Source organism: Salvelinus fontinalis, chromosome 13, assembly GCF_029448725.1.
Source record: "Salvelinus fontinalis isolate EN_2023a chromosome 13, ASM2944872v1, whole genome shotgun sequence".
NCBI lineage: Eukaryota > Metazoa > Chordata > Actinopteri > Salmoniformes > Salmonidae > Salvelinus > Salvelinus fontinalis.
In genome coordinates, this window is record NC_074677.1 from 27,987,323 (window position 1) to 28,005,650 (window position 18,328).

General features: G+C 44.1%; 1 protein-coding gene across 1 annotated transcript; it reads right to left on the bottom strand.

Moving 5' to 3' along the window:
• Positions 1 to 243: 243 nt before the first annotated feature.
• On the bottom strand, positions 244 to 17,594 carry LOC129868349 (fibroblast growth factor receptor 4-like). Its single transcript, XM_055942257.1, has 16 exons — positions 16,813 to 17,594; positions 14,483 to 14,680; positions 11,387 to 11,722; positions 11,123 to 11,176; positions 10,325 to 10,582; positions 9,899 to 10,155; positions 9,428 to 9,551; positions 7,776 to 8,105; positions 7,223 to 7,562; positions 6,949 to 7,070; positions 6,721 to 6,831; positions 6,359 to 6,549; positions 5,313 to 5,435; positions 4,704 to 4,912; positions 3,192 to 3,297; positions 244 to 2,760 (listed from the first exon to the last, which is right to left on the bottom strand). Exons 2-16 carry the CDS (start codon positions 14,574 to 14,576, stop codon positions 2,584 to 2,586), a joined length of 2,832 nt encoding a protein of 943 aa, XP_055798232.1. The 5' UTR covers positions 14,577 to 14,680; positions 16,813 to 17,594; the 3' UTR covers positions 244 to 2,583.
• Between the last annotated feature and the right edge of the window lie 734 nt (positions 17,595 to 18,328).

Sequence of the window (18,328 nt, forward strand, 5' to 3'; positions counted from 1 at the left end):
CGTGTGCTGGGGTTAAGCGTGCCACTTAAAAGGCACTGGTTCTCTGTGATCACGAGTGCACTCTCCCGCTACCCCTTAACCCCTAACCCTCATCTCTCTTTCTCTTGTCTGTCTCCCGCTCTCCTTTTCTCTTTTCCTTTCTCTGTATTCAGCTGCTGTCGTTCTTTCTCTTTCTGTGCCTCCTGTCTCTTCCTCTCTCCTTCTTTCTAAAATAATGACACGTGGCCACAGAAAGAGACAAAGTTGATATTTTAAATTATACTTTATTTCATATAAAAACAAAAACAATAAACAAATAAATTAGATATTTCTAAAATAATAATCTTGAGGATTTTTTAAAAAGAACATTGTGATTGTTACAATTGTATTGGGAGTACATAAATGGAATGTCATGCAGTTGATCCTGACTTTGTGTAGTATGGGAATCAAAACAACAACACTGAAGATCTTTGTGATAAAACTCTCGATGTCGAAGGGCTAAGTTAAATTCAAAGAGGCTGTTCTGAAGCTCATGGTTTGGTTTTCAGTTGGAGGTCATGCATTGGTATAGCTGCCTTACAGGAGGAAAAAAATAATTTGGAGCTAATTTGCTGAATGTTTTGTTTTATAAAAATGATGACACACCAAATAAATCTCACACCTCAACAGTAAGGATATCAATGTACACAAGGTAAGGTAGCCATCCCCACTGCCCTGCTACCTGAATAGCTTTTCTTATTTATTTATTTTTACTGTATGAGCATTAAGCTTTGCTTTCAACTGACAACATCACAATCTTTATTCTAAAAATGCTTTTGAGTCATCTGAATGAAAAATAACCCAGGGCAGTGAGATTGTGAAGCGTTGTTGAAACAGCAACATGCTAGGCTTATCTATATGATTTGAGGTGAACCCTTTGCATTCTCTGGATGACATTTCTAGAGTTCTTCCCAATGGTAACAGAGCATCAGAATTAGCATTTGTATATTAAAGATGGTAGCAGGATAAAGATGGCTATCAGTGGGAGCCAAGCATTAACATAATAAGGGACTCTTCATTTGCACACAGGCTGAGGGACTGAGGCTACCCCTGGATCACCCTACCCTCCCTGTCCCCAAAGTGTCCCCATAGTCACACCCATCAGGATTGCCAAAGAGCCTATTGTCCAGGTCCGGTCTCAGCCTGTACCCCTGCAAACACACTGGGCCTGGTTAAAGGGTTAGAGGGGAAACAAAAGAGGAGGATTCTCCCATTTGAAATCAATCACACTGGGCCTTTCACATTCAGACATGCAGGTCCAGTCCTTTTATTTTCATACAGCACTGACAGTAGAAGCTGGGCTGCTCCCCCTGTATTCCCACAGTGTCCTGTGTTGAATTGTATTCTTCTCTTCCAGGGCCCAGAACATACTGTTCTTACAGTTAGTTTATGTATGCAACAATTGAAAGCATAAGGGATTGTGGGTCCTGTGGGCTTTGACCGACTGGCCTCAATGCCATATAAAGGCCAGAGCAGAGTACAAACGGGGCTGAGGTTGCTTTGATGAAATGGAATGAGAATCGCGAGGACATTTAGTCCGTTAAAACACTTGAATACATCATTTCTTTCTTCACCTCAGTTGAACACCTTCATTTTCGTATCATTTAGAATAATTTATAAAAGGTAATTGTCTTTTTTGTGATATGTACATAAAATCTTTGTATATTTTAATATATTCACAGGAAATCAAAAATGCAGGCACTTTGCTGCCCCTACAGCAACTTTGTAATACAAGAGATCCTGAGATTTAAGACAATTTAAAATACAAAATGTAAAATAATCTTATATACAGAGAGAGTTATATTTAACAATCAACTTCTCTGTTTTTTTATATCAAAATAAATATTTTTGGTAACACCTTATAGTAAGGGTCTGCAATAAATCATTTATAAGGCATTTATAATCCATTTACAAATTTTTGCAGTCTGTAATCTAAAGTGTGCACTATTTATACTTTATAAACACTTTATAAAGGTTTTGAGTGACCAGTGTAATTTCTCACAAAAACATGGTAGACATTCCAGCAGTACCTGGTAAAAGAATAACCATTCAACACAGGATGTTTAAGGAAATATATATACATGTGTGAATAACTTGCTTACTAATATTTACAAACGTAGGAATAATTAGTAATAAAATGTGAGCAAACTATTTGTAAATGCCTTATAATGCCTTATGAATGGTTTATTATGGACACTTAAAATAAAGTGTTAACATATTTTTTGTTAAAACATATTTTTCTGGTTTAAAAGCCCAGTTTGGATCCTGTTCAGAGACAAGCTCGGATGAGTTTGAGTACAAGAAGACCATTGTTGATCCTCTCTGTAGAGACCCAAACAAAAGAGAGTCCTTTTACTATAAAACCCCAAACCTGATAAGAAGAAGAAGAGGCAGCCATTTTAGATGACCAGGGTCCTGTAGTGCCAAGGTTTGAGATACTGTTCTTAGGCACAGTCCCAGAGCAGACAGTCCAAGTACCACTTTTCATGCAACATGGTTGTTTTCCAACGCAAACTTCTCCAGGTAATGCCCTTTGAGCCAGAGGACTCCCGTTGGAGCCACAGTCTACCGCAGTGCCGTTTTCAGGTCTACCCGAGAATGCACGTCGTGGTAACCCAGCAGACAGGGGTCGGTGGACAGGGCATCGTGGATAAAGACAGAGTCATTGTCCGAGGAGCAAGAACTGGAGGTGTCCTCGCACGACGGGGAGTACTGTTCAAAGGGTGTCGACAGGTCCAAGTACTAAGAAAAAGAAGTAGGAGCGAAACAGTTAAGTTTGGTAACACTTTGCATTTGTGTTGTTGTGTATTTTATTGTATTTTTAAGCTTGACGTTTGTGTTGTGTGATGTATAGTAGGTTTGACATTTTATCTGAAACTGTGCTGTGTACAAACCCAGAGAGATTTGGTTTCTAATCTTGAACTACAGGGTGTCTTACAGTAATAAACTAAACTATAGCTGGAACAGTCTGTTGCAACAGGACATCTGGCGAGCAGATTGTGTGTGTGTGTTTGTGTATGTATGTATGTATGTGTGTGTGTGTGTGTGTGTGTGTGTGTGTGTGTGTGTGTGTGTGTGTGTGTGTGTGTGCATGTGTGTGTGTGTGTGTGTGTGTGTGTGTGTGTGTGTGTGTGTGTGTATGCTTGTGTGTGAACGGGGGTCCAGACACCCACCTCGTCAGAGATAGACAGCAGCACTCTGTCTAGCTCCTCCACCAGCTGTTTGAAGGTGGGTCGTTGTGTGGGCACAGCATGCCAGCACTCCCTCATCTTCATGTAGCTGCACACATACACATAGACAGACAGGGATAGTTAGTATCAGGGTATATACAGATAGACAGACAGGGCTAGTTAGTATCAGGGTATATACAGATAAACAGACAGGGCTAGTTAGTACCAGGGTATATACACATAGACAGACAGGGCTAGTTAGTATCAGGGTATATACACATAGACAGACAGGGCTAGTTAGTATCAGGGTATATACACATAGACAGACAGGGCTAGTTAGTATCAGGGTATATATGTATAGACAGACAGGGCTAGTTAGTATCAGGGTATATATGTATAGACAGACAGGGCTAGTTAGTATCAGGGTATATACACATAGACAGACAGGGCTAATTAGTATCAGGGTATATATGTATAGACAGACAGGGCTAGTTAGTATCAGGGTATATACAGATAGACAGACAGGGCTAGTTAGTATCAGGGTATATACAGATAGACAGACAGGGCTAGTTAGTATCAGGGTATATACAGATAGACAGACAGGGCTAGTTAGTATCAGGGTATATACACATAGACAGACAGGGCTAGTTAGTATCAGGGTATATATGTATAGACAGACAGGGCTAGTTAGTATCAGGGTATATACACATAGACAGACAGGGCTAGTTAGTACCAGGGTATATACACATAGACAGACAGGGCTAGTTAGTATCAGGGTATATATGTATAGACAGACAGGGCTAGTTAGTATCAGGGTATATATACATAGACAGACAGGGCTAGTTAGTACCAGGGTATATACACATAGACAGACAGGGCTAGTGAGTATCAGGGTATATACACATAGACAGACAGGGCTAGTTAGTATCAGGGTATATACACATAGACAGACAGGGCTAGTTAGTACCAGGGTATATACACATAGACAGACAGGGCTAGTTAGTATCAGGGTATATATACATAGACAGACAGGGCTAGTTAGTACCAGGGTATATACACATAGACAGACAGGGCTAGTGAGTATCAGGGTATATACACATAGACAGACAGGGCTAGTTAGTATCAGGGTATATACACATAGACAGACAGGGCTAGTTAGTACCAGGGTATATACACATAGACAGACAGGGCTAGTTAGTATCAGGGTATATACACATAGACAGACAGGGCTAGTGAGTATCAGGGTATATACACATAGACAGACAGGGCTAGTGAGTATCAGGGTATATACACCCATCCACAGCATTTTCACATTTACACACATCCAAATATAGCACAGGAGAAAGGACACAAAATATATATTCTAAAAGAAGGCAAACATCCACTCACTGTTTCTTTCTTTCACAACACAGTAATACATATCAATTTACAACTTCAAGTTGAAGGGTTAGGTGAGGAGAACGCTGTGGTGTGTGTTTGGTATGTTTTTGTATGCACTTATGTGTGTGTACTCACAGTTCGTGTGTACAGTTGGAGGGTTTGTCCATGCGGTGGCCTTCCTTCAGCAGCTTGAAGAGCTCTTCCACGGGGATACCGGGGTACGGTGAGCCCCCCAGGGTGAAGATCTCCCACATCAGCACGCCAAACGACCACACGTCACTCTGGTGTGTGTAGACTCGGTCGAACAAGGCCTCTGGTGCCATCCACTTCACTGGCAGACGTCCCTGCAAAACAGAACACCCACGGTTAGTGAGCGGTGGACAGTCAGTTAGTCAGTCGGTTGCCACAACGCCAGAGCCGAAGCACCATTACAGTTCTAGCCTTTCATCCAGTCTTCCCCACTCCCCCCTTTCTTTTGCCTACTCCCGCCTTCCCTTCCTTGTCCCCTTTTTCTAATTATCTTCCATTAAGCTGGCTGCCAATCAGTGGGCACACATCAAACATCTGTCTTTAAGAGCATTAAAGCTGCAAACAGGCACAAGCCGACTGGGTGACACTAGACAGAGAGCAGACAGTGTGCTGTGTCTACATGTACCAGCAGGGGCTGTTCTAAAAGCTGGCAAGCCAGGCGACGCACAACAGCACAGCCCTGGCACAGGGGGATAGCAGAATAGGATAACTCACGTTGGTGGTTTTCTTGTAGTAGTCGATCTGGTGCACTCCTCTTGCAAGGCCGAAGTCTGCGATTTTCATGACGTTGTCTTCTGTGACGAGGACGTTTCTGGCAGCAAGGTCTCTGTGGATGCACTATAGAGAGGAGAAACCAGGGTAAAGTCATTGAACAGGAAGATAGATATACGTCGTTTTGAGTTTCATGTTAAGTGCTTGTGAAATGATACCTTACAATTAAAGTATTGCAATTACGTGAAGAGGTCTACATTGCGGTTGTCTGTTTCTGCCGGCATCTGGTAAAACCAGATAGGATTGACAAAGAAATTATTCGCTGTAAGTTTCTAAAATGAAAAGACCCGGTCTTAAGTCAACACGCAGCGTCCAATTTTAACCAGACGCACCAAATTAAGTCGACTTTATAGATCTGGAGGTTTCGTCGAAAAACAATCCCTGTCTGCCAGATTTGAATGGATGTCATTAAGTTTATTTTGGTTTTCATTTGAAATAGACGTGGTATTTGGGGATTGGTGGAAATGAGAAAGCCGTGGTTTTGCGGGGGCTCCGTAATGGTGGGGTGGTTTCAGCTGCATTCTTAGCAGGCCACAGAGACAGAAACCCGATGCCGGGGCACAGACGCAGCTCTGCGCCTGTTTGCTAACAGATTTATGGCAGTGCTAAAAAGGACAAAGCCCACTGTGGCAGGCAGGACGGAGGGATGGATGAACGGAGGGGCAAACAGGGCTCAACCACCACTCCACTGTGGAATGACAGGATGGTGTGTTGATAAGAGAGAAGAGGATAGTGAATGAGGAAGGGTGTGCTGGGGGTAGGAGGGAAGGAAGGAGGGAGGGGTTTGCAACTTGCTCTTGCTTGTTGGCTAAACCCCTTCAGGCCAAAGGCATTCTATAGAAGGCCAGGTACACATTTTAAACCCGATAGAATACATACATAGATAACTAAACCCCTTAGGCCAAAGTCATCCATTTGAAAGCCAAAGGATATAGGTAGGGTATACAAGCCCAATTGCTGGCCAAACCCCATTAGGACATAGTACTCACCCTTTTGGAGGCCAGGTACTCCATGCCACGCGCCACCTGGTAGGCACAGGACAGCAGGTCTTTGAAGGTGAGCTGCTCCTCGGGCACTTTGGTCACATCAAAGGTATAGTCCATGCCAGGGGGCCGTCGGGCCCGCAGGTACTCCCTGAGGCTGCCTTTAGACGCATACTCTACCAGCACGTACAGAGGACCTGATGGGGGAGAGGAGAAAGTTTGTGATTGAGTCCACCCTCACTGAGGATGCCTGGAGGCATGGGGCCACCAATAATGGCAACTTCAATGAGCAGGGCTAGAGTCAAATGAGTGAGGAGCAAAAGTGAGATAGTAGCATTATCTGTTGTGAACTTTTGTCCTGAACTCACCTTCTTGTGTGCACACCCCCAGGAGGTTAATGATGTTCTTGTGCTTGTCCATCACCTTCATCAGCTCCATTTCAGATATGAGATCTGACAGGTCTTTGTCTGTGGCATCATCTGGGGAACGAGAGGGACACACATTTTACATCTTATGAACATATCTGGAAATAGAGTTAATAGTAAATACTAGTCATTGTCTCGTCTCCTCCTAAGAAGATGGTACCTAGCTCATACCTTTCAACATCTTGACGGCCACAGTGGAGATGTTCTCCTGATGGTCCTTGTTGATCCCATAGGCCTCAGCTCTGACCACCTGACCGAAGCAGCCCTCACCCAGTGGCTTCCCTAAAGTCAGACTGGAAAGAGGAAGGACAATGATGGTCAGTACAGTGAAGAATCATGGAACACAACAGAAACCAAAACACACATTCAAGATGGAGGAACTCAATGACCATTAAGGAACTTCAACAAAACCCCTAACAAACGAGGAAGTCAAAGCAGGACTTACTTCTCCCTGTGAAACTCCCAGTCGGGGTCGTAGGGCAGTTCAAACTCCATGACTCCGGCCAGCATGGGGGAGCAGCTGGAAGACAGGCGGGTCACTCTCATCAGAGACGCACTGGACTTCCCTGACGAGTTGGACTCCACAGAGTACTGTCTGCGGAGGGGGAACTTGGAGAGTTTCTGGACGGGGAGGACATCAAAGGGTTCTCTGCTTGGGTTGACCTGCATGCGACACAGCACCACAATCACGATGGCCATGACCAGAGCCAGGAAGCCAGACGCGTAGATGATGATGTCAGTGTACTTGGTCTCCATTAAGTCCACCTCGTCAGCCACGTCCTCTTCTGTGAGAAGAAGACAATGAGAAGGAAATAAGAGGATTGGTTAGAGACTGACTGTCTCAAGCTCAAGTGACAATTCCTTCTGAACTCCTTTGACGATACAAAAAGACCTGTAGTATGTTGACCCAAAACACAAGGGACCATTTCTTCGGAACTCTTCTAGATTCCTTACTTTGGCCATATGTTGCCATATTACTGTTTGAGTAATAAACGTACCTGAGAGGACAGTGAGCCAGGCAGACTGGTAGGAGTAGCCGATGGAGTTTCCAGCCAGACAGGTGTACTCTCCAGCATCCTCCATGGTCACATTAGTCAGGTAGAGAACTTCCACCTCCGACATGTTTAGGCTGCCTGTCTTCAGTATCTGAACGTAAGGAGTCCCGTCTGGGCCGTAGCGGCTGCCGTTTCTCTCAATGTGTTTCAGCCACTGGATGTGAGGCTGGGCATCGCTGTAGACCTTACAGAAGAACTGGACATCAGTGCCCACCACTGCTGTAGTGTTGGCTGGCAGACCAGCTTGCAGGATAGGCCTGTGTGGGGAGCGCTCTGAAAACAAAGAGCGAGGTAGGGGGAGGGAGGGTGAAATACAGAGAGAAAGTGTTAGACTCCAGAGGGCATTGAGGATTCCCCTTGACTGGGCGAAGAGTTCAAAGTTCGGCCAGGGAGACAGCGAGCGGGAAATTCCTCTGTTCAAAGGAGCACATCGCTGACTGAACTGCCAGAAGTACTCTGAAATGTCTGAAATACCCTAGCCATTGAAGTAAATACTAATCTAAAATAACAGTATTTTAGTTTTCTACATGTGGCGTTTCAGAGGCATGGAGAGAAAGGCCAGTGGTAATGACCAGTGTTAATCTGACTGATCGCAGTGCAGCACAGCATCGCCAAAGGGGAAGGGACCGATAAGCAGGCAGGGTCTCTCACAACCAACGCCAGCCATACTCAGTCAGTCTCACTAATTGGTTTCATTAGCAGCTTTCTTTTCTAGCCAGGCCAGCCTTGAAGTCTCTCTATCTCTCTCTCTCTATCTCTCTCTCTCTGTGTGCATGCTCTTTTCCCCCTCGCATGCTTCTGGAGACAGTAGTTGACCCCACGCCGGACTGCCAAGCCGGCGAAACAAACTGGCCAGTCACAGGTCAGGGGGAAAACTAGTTGGGACGCTATCTCTCCTCTCCCTGCCACGGCTGACGCCAGTGCCCCCCCCCGGCCTCTCAACCTCTTTTCCCCGACAGGCCAGATATTTACTGCCTCTGTGTCTGTGTCTCTCTATCATAAAACATCCCGGTGAACTTCTAAAGCCCCGGGTGCTGGTTGAATCGTGGCGCCCCCGTGGGCCCAGCCTCTCTGGCGGCTCCCTCCTCGGCTCTTTCCTCCTTCTGTCTGAGGTGGGCTTTAGAACCTCTGTGTTTCTCTGTGTCTAGTAAGACGCCACTGGGGCAGAGCGGGGAGAGAGCTGGGATGTGACAGTAATTAGGTCTGACATGTGCTAAGTATCATGGGTCGGCAGTGGCTCCGCGGGGAGACGGGCCTGTGTCTAGATGTCTAGAGTGGGGTGGTGATCGGTGTAGGGTGGTGACAATACCGTATAGTACTGCACACACCATGGAGCTTTGACTAGCTGTGCAGACTTTATAATGAGTTTATGCCAACGATACTGTCAGTCATTATGGAGAGGCAGACGGAAAGGGCTTGTGTTAAGTTTGACAGAATTTGGTTGAATTAGAGGATGGTGGAGGGAATTACTTTTGCTAATTTCCCATACTATGACTCCCAGCTTTGGGAGTTGAATGTCAGATGAGCAAACAGCAGACTATTGTTGGGTAGGTGAAGAGAGGTTTTTGTTGTGAAGTGGGTGAGTGTGTTCTTACCCAGCACGTCCAGAAGGTAGCTGTGTGTGATGGAGCCGTATTTGTTCTCCACCAGACAGGTGTAGTTCCCACGGTCTGAAGGCACCACACTCTCCATCACCAGGCTCCAGTGCTGGTGTCTCAACTATAAATGTACAAAACGGACACGTTAGAAATGGGTGGTCTATACGTTGTGTGTTGGACTGTTCCTATGGATACAAGTTATATGGGCTTGTCCTTTGGAAGTGCTTGTCTGTCTCTATGATAACTTGTTGTTGATGGATCCAGTTTAAATAGATTCACAATGTGTTACTTCCCTATTGAGACTAAATATCAGGTACCAGGGTTGAGGCCAAAGTATGTGGAGGTTATACACCAATAAAGAAAACCGCGATCCACCGTCTTTCTCCCCCTCCCTCCTTGACCCTCCTTCTCTTCCCCACCTTAGCCACTCTCTTTCTGTCTTTGCTTCCAGGTTGGTCACTATCTCACCTTGATGCCTCCAATGCGGTGCTCTCCCCTGAACTCGTGTCCGTTCTTCAGCCAACGGATGAAGGGCAGAGGGCTGCCCATTGCCGGGCAGCGGAACTTGACCGTGTTCCCTGCCGGCACTGCGTACAGCTTCTTCTCCATGCGCTGGGTGTGGGTCCAGTAGGGACCTCTTGTGAAGTAGACCTGGTCATTATCTATCTCAGCTGACGTGTCTTCTAGACCATTGTCCTCATCATCATCACCTGAGCCCAGTGAGTCTGAGAGAGTAGCATAAAGACATGAAAAGAGTTAATAACTTTATCATAACTGATCATTCAGAAAGGGTGAACTTAGAACATAGAAATTGATCAATAGAACCTAAAACTAAATTGGATCCTACATGTATCTCTAAGGCTCAGATCTTATTTTTCTAGATCCAGACCTCACCTGCTACAGTGATGGTGAAGTTCCTGAGGGGCTCCTTGGTTCCCCGGAGGACACACACATACACCCCAGAATCCTCGTACGTCACGTCCGTAATCTCTATAACGCCCCCGCGGATCTGGATGCGGGCGGTGTGCAGCACCCGGGTCCACTCTTTGTACCAGTACACGCCCCGGTTGGTGTCACAGCGCAACTTGAGGACATCCCCCGGTTCCAGGAGCAGGTGCTCATTGGTGTCCTCACCAAGGTCATCCAGGACAACTGCAGGGACAATGGGGAGACAAAACAAACACGTGAGTATTGACACACGCTAAAAGACACGTACACACACAGTACAATCAGTGGGCACATCTTGTTTTAAAAAGAGTGGCCATTTCCTCAATTATGACCTTTCAATTCTCACCCACATTATCCCCCTGACCCACCCGACACATACAACATTTTTATCCCATGGCGACCGGAGGCCTCTCCACCTCTCTTTGCTCCTTGTTTTGTTCAGCATAGATCATTGTGGGAGCGAGAGCAAGCTAGCTATCCGAAAAAATAAAAGAGAAAAGAAAGAAAGATAAAAAGGATGAAGCTAATGAACGTGTTGTAGCGTGACAGTGGATGGGCCTTCACAAACAAATCGATGGGGTGGCAATGGTTCAGTGGCGGTCTAAGAGGCAGGCTCGGAGAGAAAGCTCCGTTTCAGCCCACCAAACAGCCTCTCAGTCACACAGATGGCCCCTGTCATCCTCATTCATACTCCTCTCTGTTCTCTCTACTCCACTGGGATAGAGGCAGTTCAATGGCCATTACCTGCTGGGACTTCAATGGCCGTACTTTGGTCCAGGGAATGAGAGATCAGGGTCCCTAACAGGAAAGACAAGGTATGAGATTAATATACATTGACTTCCAACTAGTTAGTGTTGTTAGTCATCAATTACTATCAGGATATAATTGACTATAAAACACAAGGCTACACTGAATGGAAAGCCCTAGAGATCCTATTAAATTATGTATTCTAATTCCTAATTCTATGTGAGAAGCATCCCATAGCCTGATTAATAAACTCTGGTTTACCTGGTAGAACCTGTAGCCAGGCAGACTGCATAGACTGAAGCTGGTGTCCAGCTTGTGTGGTGGTCTCAGCCATACAGATGTACTCCCCAGTGTCCTCCAGAGAAACGTTGCTCAGAGACAGAGAGTTCACTTTGGAGATGTTGCTCTGGAGTGCCGTCAGAACTCTAAGATGTGGCTGGCCCTCGGCTCCCAGGCGATCTCCGTCTCTCTTCAGCCACTGAACCTTGGTGAAGGCCGGCCGGTGGACCTTACACAGCAGCTTAACCTGTCCCCCTACAACCGCTGTAGCATTCTCCGGGTAATGAGGCAGGATGAGCGGCCGAGGCACTCTCAGATCTGTACAGAGAGAACGAGAGAGGAGAGGAATCGTGAGAATAAAAAAAAAGAGAAAAACTCCCTAGGTTTCAGTTTACATCTAAACGCTTCCATAGAAGTATGTGTTTCTTGCATTTCTCAGCATGCTTGTGTTTGAATGTGGGCTGGTTGGTTGGTGGGTGATGGAGTGCACTGATAAACTGGGGGCTAATGTGTCATGATAAGTGCTCCCCTGGCCTCTGCTCGTTCAGCCATATACGATGTACCCGCTCAGTCAAAACGCTGAAAAGTGCAATTCCAGGCCAATTTTCTGTGTGATTACTTCCTGCAGCCCCCTCAGTCAGTCAAAAGCCAATCTGTTCCCCCTACTTGGGGAGCTGCTCTCCCTAACTGCTCCACGAGCCATGCAGAGGTAGAGGAGGAATACACAGGGGAGAGCTAGGCCACCAAGTTAATGGTGAGAGAACAACACGACCCTGTTCACTCTGTAATGCTCCATTTGTAGAGCCAATGCATAATACCATGATTATGCTTAAAGAGGTATCGCATATTAAAACCTCAAGACTTGAGCTTTGGATTTAAAAAAAAATGTGTTCTTGAATTGCAACGATTATCCTCATCATTTGTATGGTTGGTTGAATTCAACTTAAATTAGCAACAACAAAAAATACAGTTCTATTACACTGTAATAAGTACCTTATATGTTCCTTGTCCATTAAAAAACTTCCATTCACTGGACTATGAGATTGACCCATCTAGCCATTCGTTTACCATCCCATCACACACTGTGAATTTACTTTGCAGCATAGCATAAAAAGCTGTGGCAACTTTAAAAGTGCTGCTTTCTATTATTCCTGGAAAGGCAACGTTTCCCACCAAGTACACAGAGCCATGCTAATGAACTTGTGAGGACTTGGAGAGGCCCGTGGCCTTCATTTGAACTCACAGCTGAGTGTGAATAGTCAGCAAGTGTCGAGGGGACAAACACAACACAGCACAAAACATTTCACTGGTGTGACTCGACTGGCAGGGGGAACTACGCTGGGTTTGACCATTTGGCCATCAGATGCACTCGCCTCTTTCATGACTAGAGTTCCTTTAGAGGTGAATCTATGGTATGCTATGGTTTGTTTATCTTCGGGGGGGGGGCACATTTGGCAATGTAAGTCTTCTACATTAGTATCCTTTCACCACAAAGGATATTCTGAGAACCAACTGCCATAACGCATAACTGCCATAATATACTGACTCTATCTGAACAGTGAGCGATAATATTGTACCCACGTTGCTTACAACACATTAGGACAGACCAGTGATTAACCAGTTAAAATGCAAAGTATCCTACATGCCAATGAATTTTGAGCTATATCATATCTGGAGGGGATATATTCCTCAGTAAATCCCAGTCAAAGTCTGAGTGTGAGCAGCACTGTTCTACGTTAGCACACTGATGCCTGTGCTCCGGAACTATGTGTGTGGCATACAGTTCACTCCTCTGCCAGACAAATATCACAAAGTTCAACCTGCAGTCACACTTAAAGAGTTCACGGCTACCTCTGTTCTCTCTCTCATTCTCTCTTTTTTTCTGGTTGGTAACAGGAACTTTCCTGGATGGTGTTGCAGTGCTGAATTATTACCGTTGTCCAATGAGTCAAATGTTTTCTGGCAAGGATTTAGTGCTGCATTGTAGTGCTGCATTCTCCACGGCGGGAGTCAGCTTTTCCAAGGAGTCTTAACAAACAGGCCCATTGAAAAACTACCAGGGTTCACCTTACACAGTCCCCTCTCTCTGTCTTACCACTCTCACTGCTGTGGTAGCCGAGGGTTTTTTCATCAGTGAAATGTATTTGAATCTTTTGGAAGTTATTTACTGTGCTTGGACTCTAAACAGCTGTGAAAAATGCAAATAAGTTGATCAAAGTTTTTGAAATAAACCCTAGACTAGAGTAGGGCTTCCTCCTTTCCTGACAGTGAACAGTATAGGGGCTTAAAAAAGACCCCAGCTCCTGTGAGCCTGGAGGGCTGCAATTTACCGAGCCTGTTGCCAATCTGCACACATCATAACAATACTTAGAGCAAAATGGATGGCTGTGGCAGGTAATAAATGAAGACAGGCATGTGTTTGTAAAGCATCAATGGAAGCCCCCCCCATCCTCTCCTCCTCCTCCTCTCCTTCCTACTCTCCAACCCCGGCCCTCTCGGCTGGCAAGGGCCAGACAAATTTACACTTCCGAGCCCCAGGGTCTTGGAGGGATCGGGTAGCATGGTTTACGGCACCAAAAACACTGGGAGGTTTTTTCATCCTTACCCCCCCCCCCCTCCAAAAAAGGATTACAACCTTTCTCCTTCCTGTCACCTTGAATTCGACTGGATCACACCTTCCCTCCTATAAATAGACCAACCTAACGAATCAAAGGGTTACTGTACTGTACAGCTAAGGGCACTTTTTTCCTTCCCCAATGAAATCTTTTAGTGAATAAAATGGAAATGTGAGGGGGAAGTGTTAATTTAATGGCCTTTCTATTATTTTTAAAGCTTTTGTTGGTGGTTTATTTTATTACTTGTCTGAGCAGAACTGAGCAACCTCACTTGAAACATTAAGCTGGGAAGTATAGACTTGAGAGATGTATTTTAAGAAACTGCACAGTTGAGAAACCACCCTCTGGGAGAATTCAACCAGTGGTCCATCAGCAAATCATTCTCACTAGGGCATTGGACCATTCATCAGTATAGGAGGAATAACATATAAGATAACAGTCTTGGCAATGTTTACAAACCTACCTTGTGTTTTCCCGTCTTCTGGCCCGATGGCTTTGGTCAGGAGTCCAACAGTCACACAGAATAGGACGATGCAAACTGTATAAACATTCACCATCTTGCAGGTGTGTGTGATAGCAAAATAATGAAGGGGGGCTAACCCTGGCCTCACACACCGATTCCGGGCATTGGCAAACTCAACACACACACCAAAAACCGGACCTGGAAGGACAACACAGAGTCAGACAGTCAGTCAGTCATGAATTAAAATTGTAGCATGTGATTTCAGTAAGTAGCACTGAAATTGTTTGTGGGATATAGCCTTGTGAATAGGTAGTGATAGAAAGAGACTCTTTTAGACTGGCCTTGTATTCTTATTAAACTGGTGTCCTGACTGTCCAGTCATTAAAGCACATTGTCCACTGTCCCCTGCATCATGAATAACTTAAGAGTGTGAATGTGCGGCTGGAAGAAAGGTGCACAGCCTGTCTGGATAATGGGCCGTTACTATGAAAACACTTGAGACTTGCCAGGAAGCTATCTGGGAGCAACAATAGCAAATTCACAGGCACACTCAACACGACAGGCCAAAACAGAGAAGAAAAATAAGCCTACATATGTAATTTTTCCCCGAGTCCCCTAAATAATCAGCCTGCCTCAAAGACTAGGCATAACATTTATATAACATAGTAAAAGTAAACATGTGATACTCAAATGAGTATGATATGTTAAGTTTGGTATGGTTACATAAGATACAATTGTACTTAAAACAATAACTAAAGGAGGGAGGTTGGTCTAGCAACCCAAAGGTTGAGTGTTTGAATCACATCACGGATAACTTTAGCATTTTAGCTTCTTAGCATGTTAGCTAACCCTTTCCCTAACCCCTAGCCTAGATAATGTTAGCCACCTAGCTGACGTTAGCCACAACAAATTGTAATTCGTAACATATCATATGTATTACATCATACAAACTGTAATTCATATCATACGAAATGGATGCTGGACATCCACAAATTACTAGCCTACATACCATACAAGATGTAATTGTATCTGTATCTGTATCTGTATACTGTATCATACTAAATGGAAGGAGACAGATCTACGTTTACTATGTTACGTCTGCCACTGAGTCCAGGTTGAAATAATCTAGTGAGGATTTATTCAACATTTAGCTATATTTAGAGCAGACTGTTCTGATGAGGACAAAAAAAAACATTTTAATTTGATGGAAATATGTTTCTTTTTTATAATCGCATGACAGGGGACCACAGTTGGCAACAGGAACAAGACTGAGCTGCGTGATTATTTTTGTCCAGGTGCCATGACGCCAACCGAACCGAGCCAGGCCAACTGTGCACAGGCGCCAGTCCTGGAGTGTTCCATGCATACCATGTGCGTGCCGCCATAGCGCAGACAGTTTAATAACTATCCCTTGAATGAACTATAGCCTATTCTTTCTCCATTTAAAACAGGGGGTTATATGTGGTCTTATTTACGGCGCGTTTATCCTCAGCGAAAGGTGAGTTCATCTCGATGTGGTCCCATGAAGGCTAATCTTGGCATGAAATAAACTAGTAAAAGTTGCCCAGTGGTTTGTCCGTGTTTATAACAAAAGCACCAAGTGAAAGATAAACATTCAATTGTCGTGAAGGATCTACACAACCGGTTAATTTGTTTGCGTTCATTTATTCGCTTTAGCCGAATAAATCAAACGATGTATTCTGCTCCTTTACCTTCCAACAACTATTTCTGTAACATTTTAACTAGATGACCATCGTGAGAAATTCGCTATAACTTAAATCAGTTTGTCATGGCGCGTTACAATTATTGCCTATAAGCCTATCTTTGTAGCCTAACTGATATAACCAATATAAAGTGTCCAGTTGGTTTATCGCATAAACTATTGGGGTAGAAAACACAACACCATAATGTCATGTTTGTGCGCGTCTGTTTCACACGCCTCCAAAGTCAATCAAATCGATATGACAGTGAAAACAATGTTTTAACTCTTTACTGCACAAATACTGCTACATTCAGCCATCTCTCATTCACTTGTGAGCAAACTCTGAAATTGAAGGGGATTTGCAATGTTAAAAATACATTATAAGAACAGAAGTATGGCTGTATTATCATGCATTTCATTAAAACGGTTACATTAGACTAACCGAATCACATTGTCTAATATAGGCCTAATGTAAATACAAATAAAAAAGACATAACCAACCATGGAACTCTTTGCAAGAAATGTTATTCATGGACTAGTACAATGTGTGGAGTTGAAATCAATTTGGCAATAAAACATACAGCCAGGAAATAATTATGCAACCTCGGGTCCCAGGAAATCGTATTACCTTTTATTGTCGGTCTTTGCTCTTAATGATCAATCCTTGATAAAGTCTATTAGGCACCAGAATATCCAAGTTCCATTCGATCGAGGTGAATATTGGGCTTCTGTTTCTTTCTCTTTTTAAAGTCTTTTGGTGATTGCCTTTAATGTGGGACCCGGTGAAAACCTCGGAGATACACCTATACATCCATCAAAACAACCATAACATGAAGGACAGCTGCCGGTGTGGAGCAGGCAGGGAAGGAGCTAGCGCTGATCCTTGGAACTGTGGCGCAAAGTCCACTTCACCCTGACCCAATTGTGTTCTCACAGCAGAATGAGGCTTGCGCGCCTGGCTCCTTATATCGGGTTCATGCGGCAGAAAGTGCTAAATCCATAAGGAGAGACTTCGGGCAACTTGCTGCTCAATTCACATTTCCCCTCTTGCGATTGGAAGGAACAAGATCCGTGTTGGTTGCTGCAAATAGAAACAGATAAATATCCGATGTTCTCGGTGTAGTCCCTTATATCGCTCCTTTCTCAGTCAATGTGGATACATTATTCGGCAACAGCGCTTCAATAATAGAGCAGACGCTGGTCAATCTTTGCGCACCGTGGTTTGCGCTTCACTAGCTCAGAGTCCGTGCATGAATTAGTTGGTCCCAACAGAACGCAGTACATTTAAAAGCGAGCTAAATCTCAATTAGGCTAGCTAGCCACTCTGGTAATGTTGCGGGGTAGTTTACTGCTGCGTCTCGTTGACGATCCGACTCCACTGCACTGTGAGCGCAAGAGTCACAACAATGGACTAAAACGAGCGAGAAGAGAGAGGAGGGGGTAAGATTCTGTAACCCCCACCCCCAAAACAAATCCCCTCAGAGGCTGCCCCCTCCGTGACAAATTTAACCAAGATCTCTGCCGCCTCCACTCCATTTACCCCAAATCCAAGATCTTAATTGACAGTTTTTCTAGATTGTTGCTCTATTAGGTTTAATGTCACATTTCAGGCAGATTTAGCACTTGACTATAGATTATTATTTTTAAACGTAGGCTATTAGACTTTTAGGTTTTTAAAAACAAATTAATTAAATTTATTCTTCTTGAGAAATAAGTCAAAACCATAACCTGAATAAAAGTTTAACTTATATGCCTATTTATTATTTACCCATTTATTTCCCATATTTGGCAGATCACTGTAAAGGTAGGATAATTGTCCTTCTCATTAATCATTTCATCAAATGTATGCAAATGAAGTTGTTTTTGTGACATAGCTTTATATTGTTCCTTCATGTATTACATGTTAAATTGGTGTGTAAACAAATAGGACATAAAAGGTTCTTTGAAACACATGCAATTATAAGGTACTTCTTTTTGTAGGCCTATTCAATAGCTGCAAATTGACCCGCTTAATTGCATCATTATGGTATAAAGCAATCCAAGGTAGGCCTAATCCCTTTAATTGCAGTTAGAGCCAGAATTAATTTATAAATTTAACAAATCACACTGTCAGCTGCTAAAATGTAGTTTAGTTCCTTAAAACC

Bases quoted from the DNA above. Each gene is read 5' to 3' on its own strand.
- LOC129868349 (XM_055942257.1), bottom strand. From the start codon at position 14,576: ATGGTGAATGTTTATACAGTTTGCATCGTCCTATTCTGTGTGACTGTT. The intron at 5,436-6,358 runs GTGAGTACTATG...TCCTCTCTATAG, and splicing joins AGTACCTGGCCTCCAAAAGG to TGCATCCACAGAGACCTTGC. The intron at 2,761-3,191 runs GTGGGTGTCTGG...TCTTTTTCTTAG, and splicing joins TGCTGTCTATCTCTGACGAG to TACTTGGACCTGTCGACACC.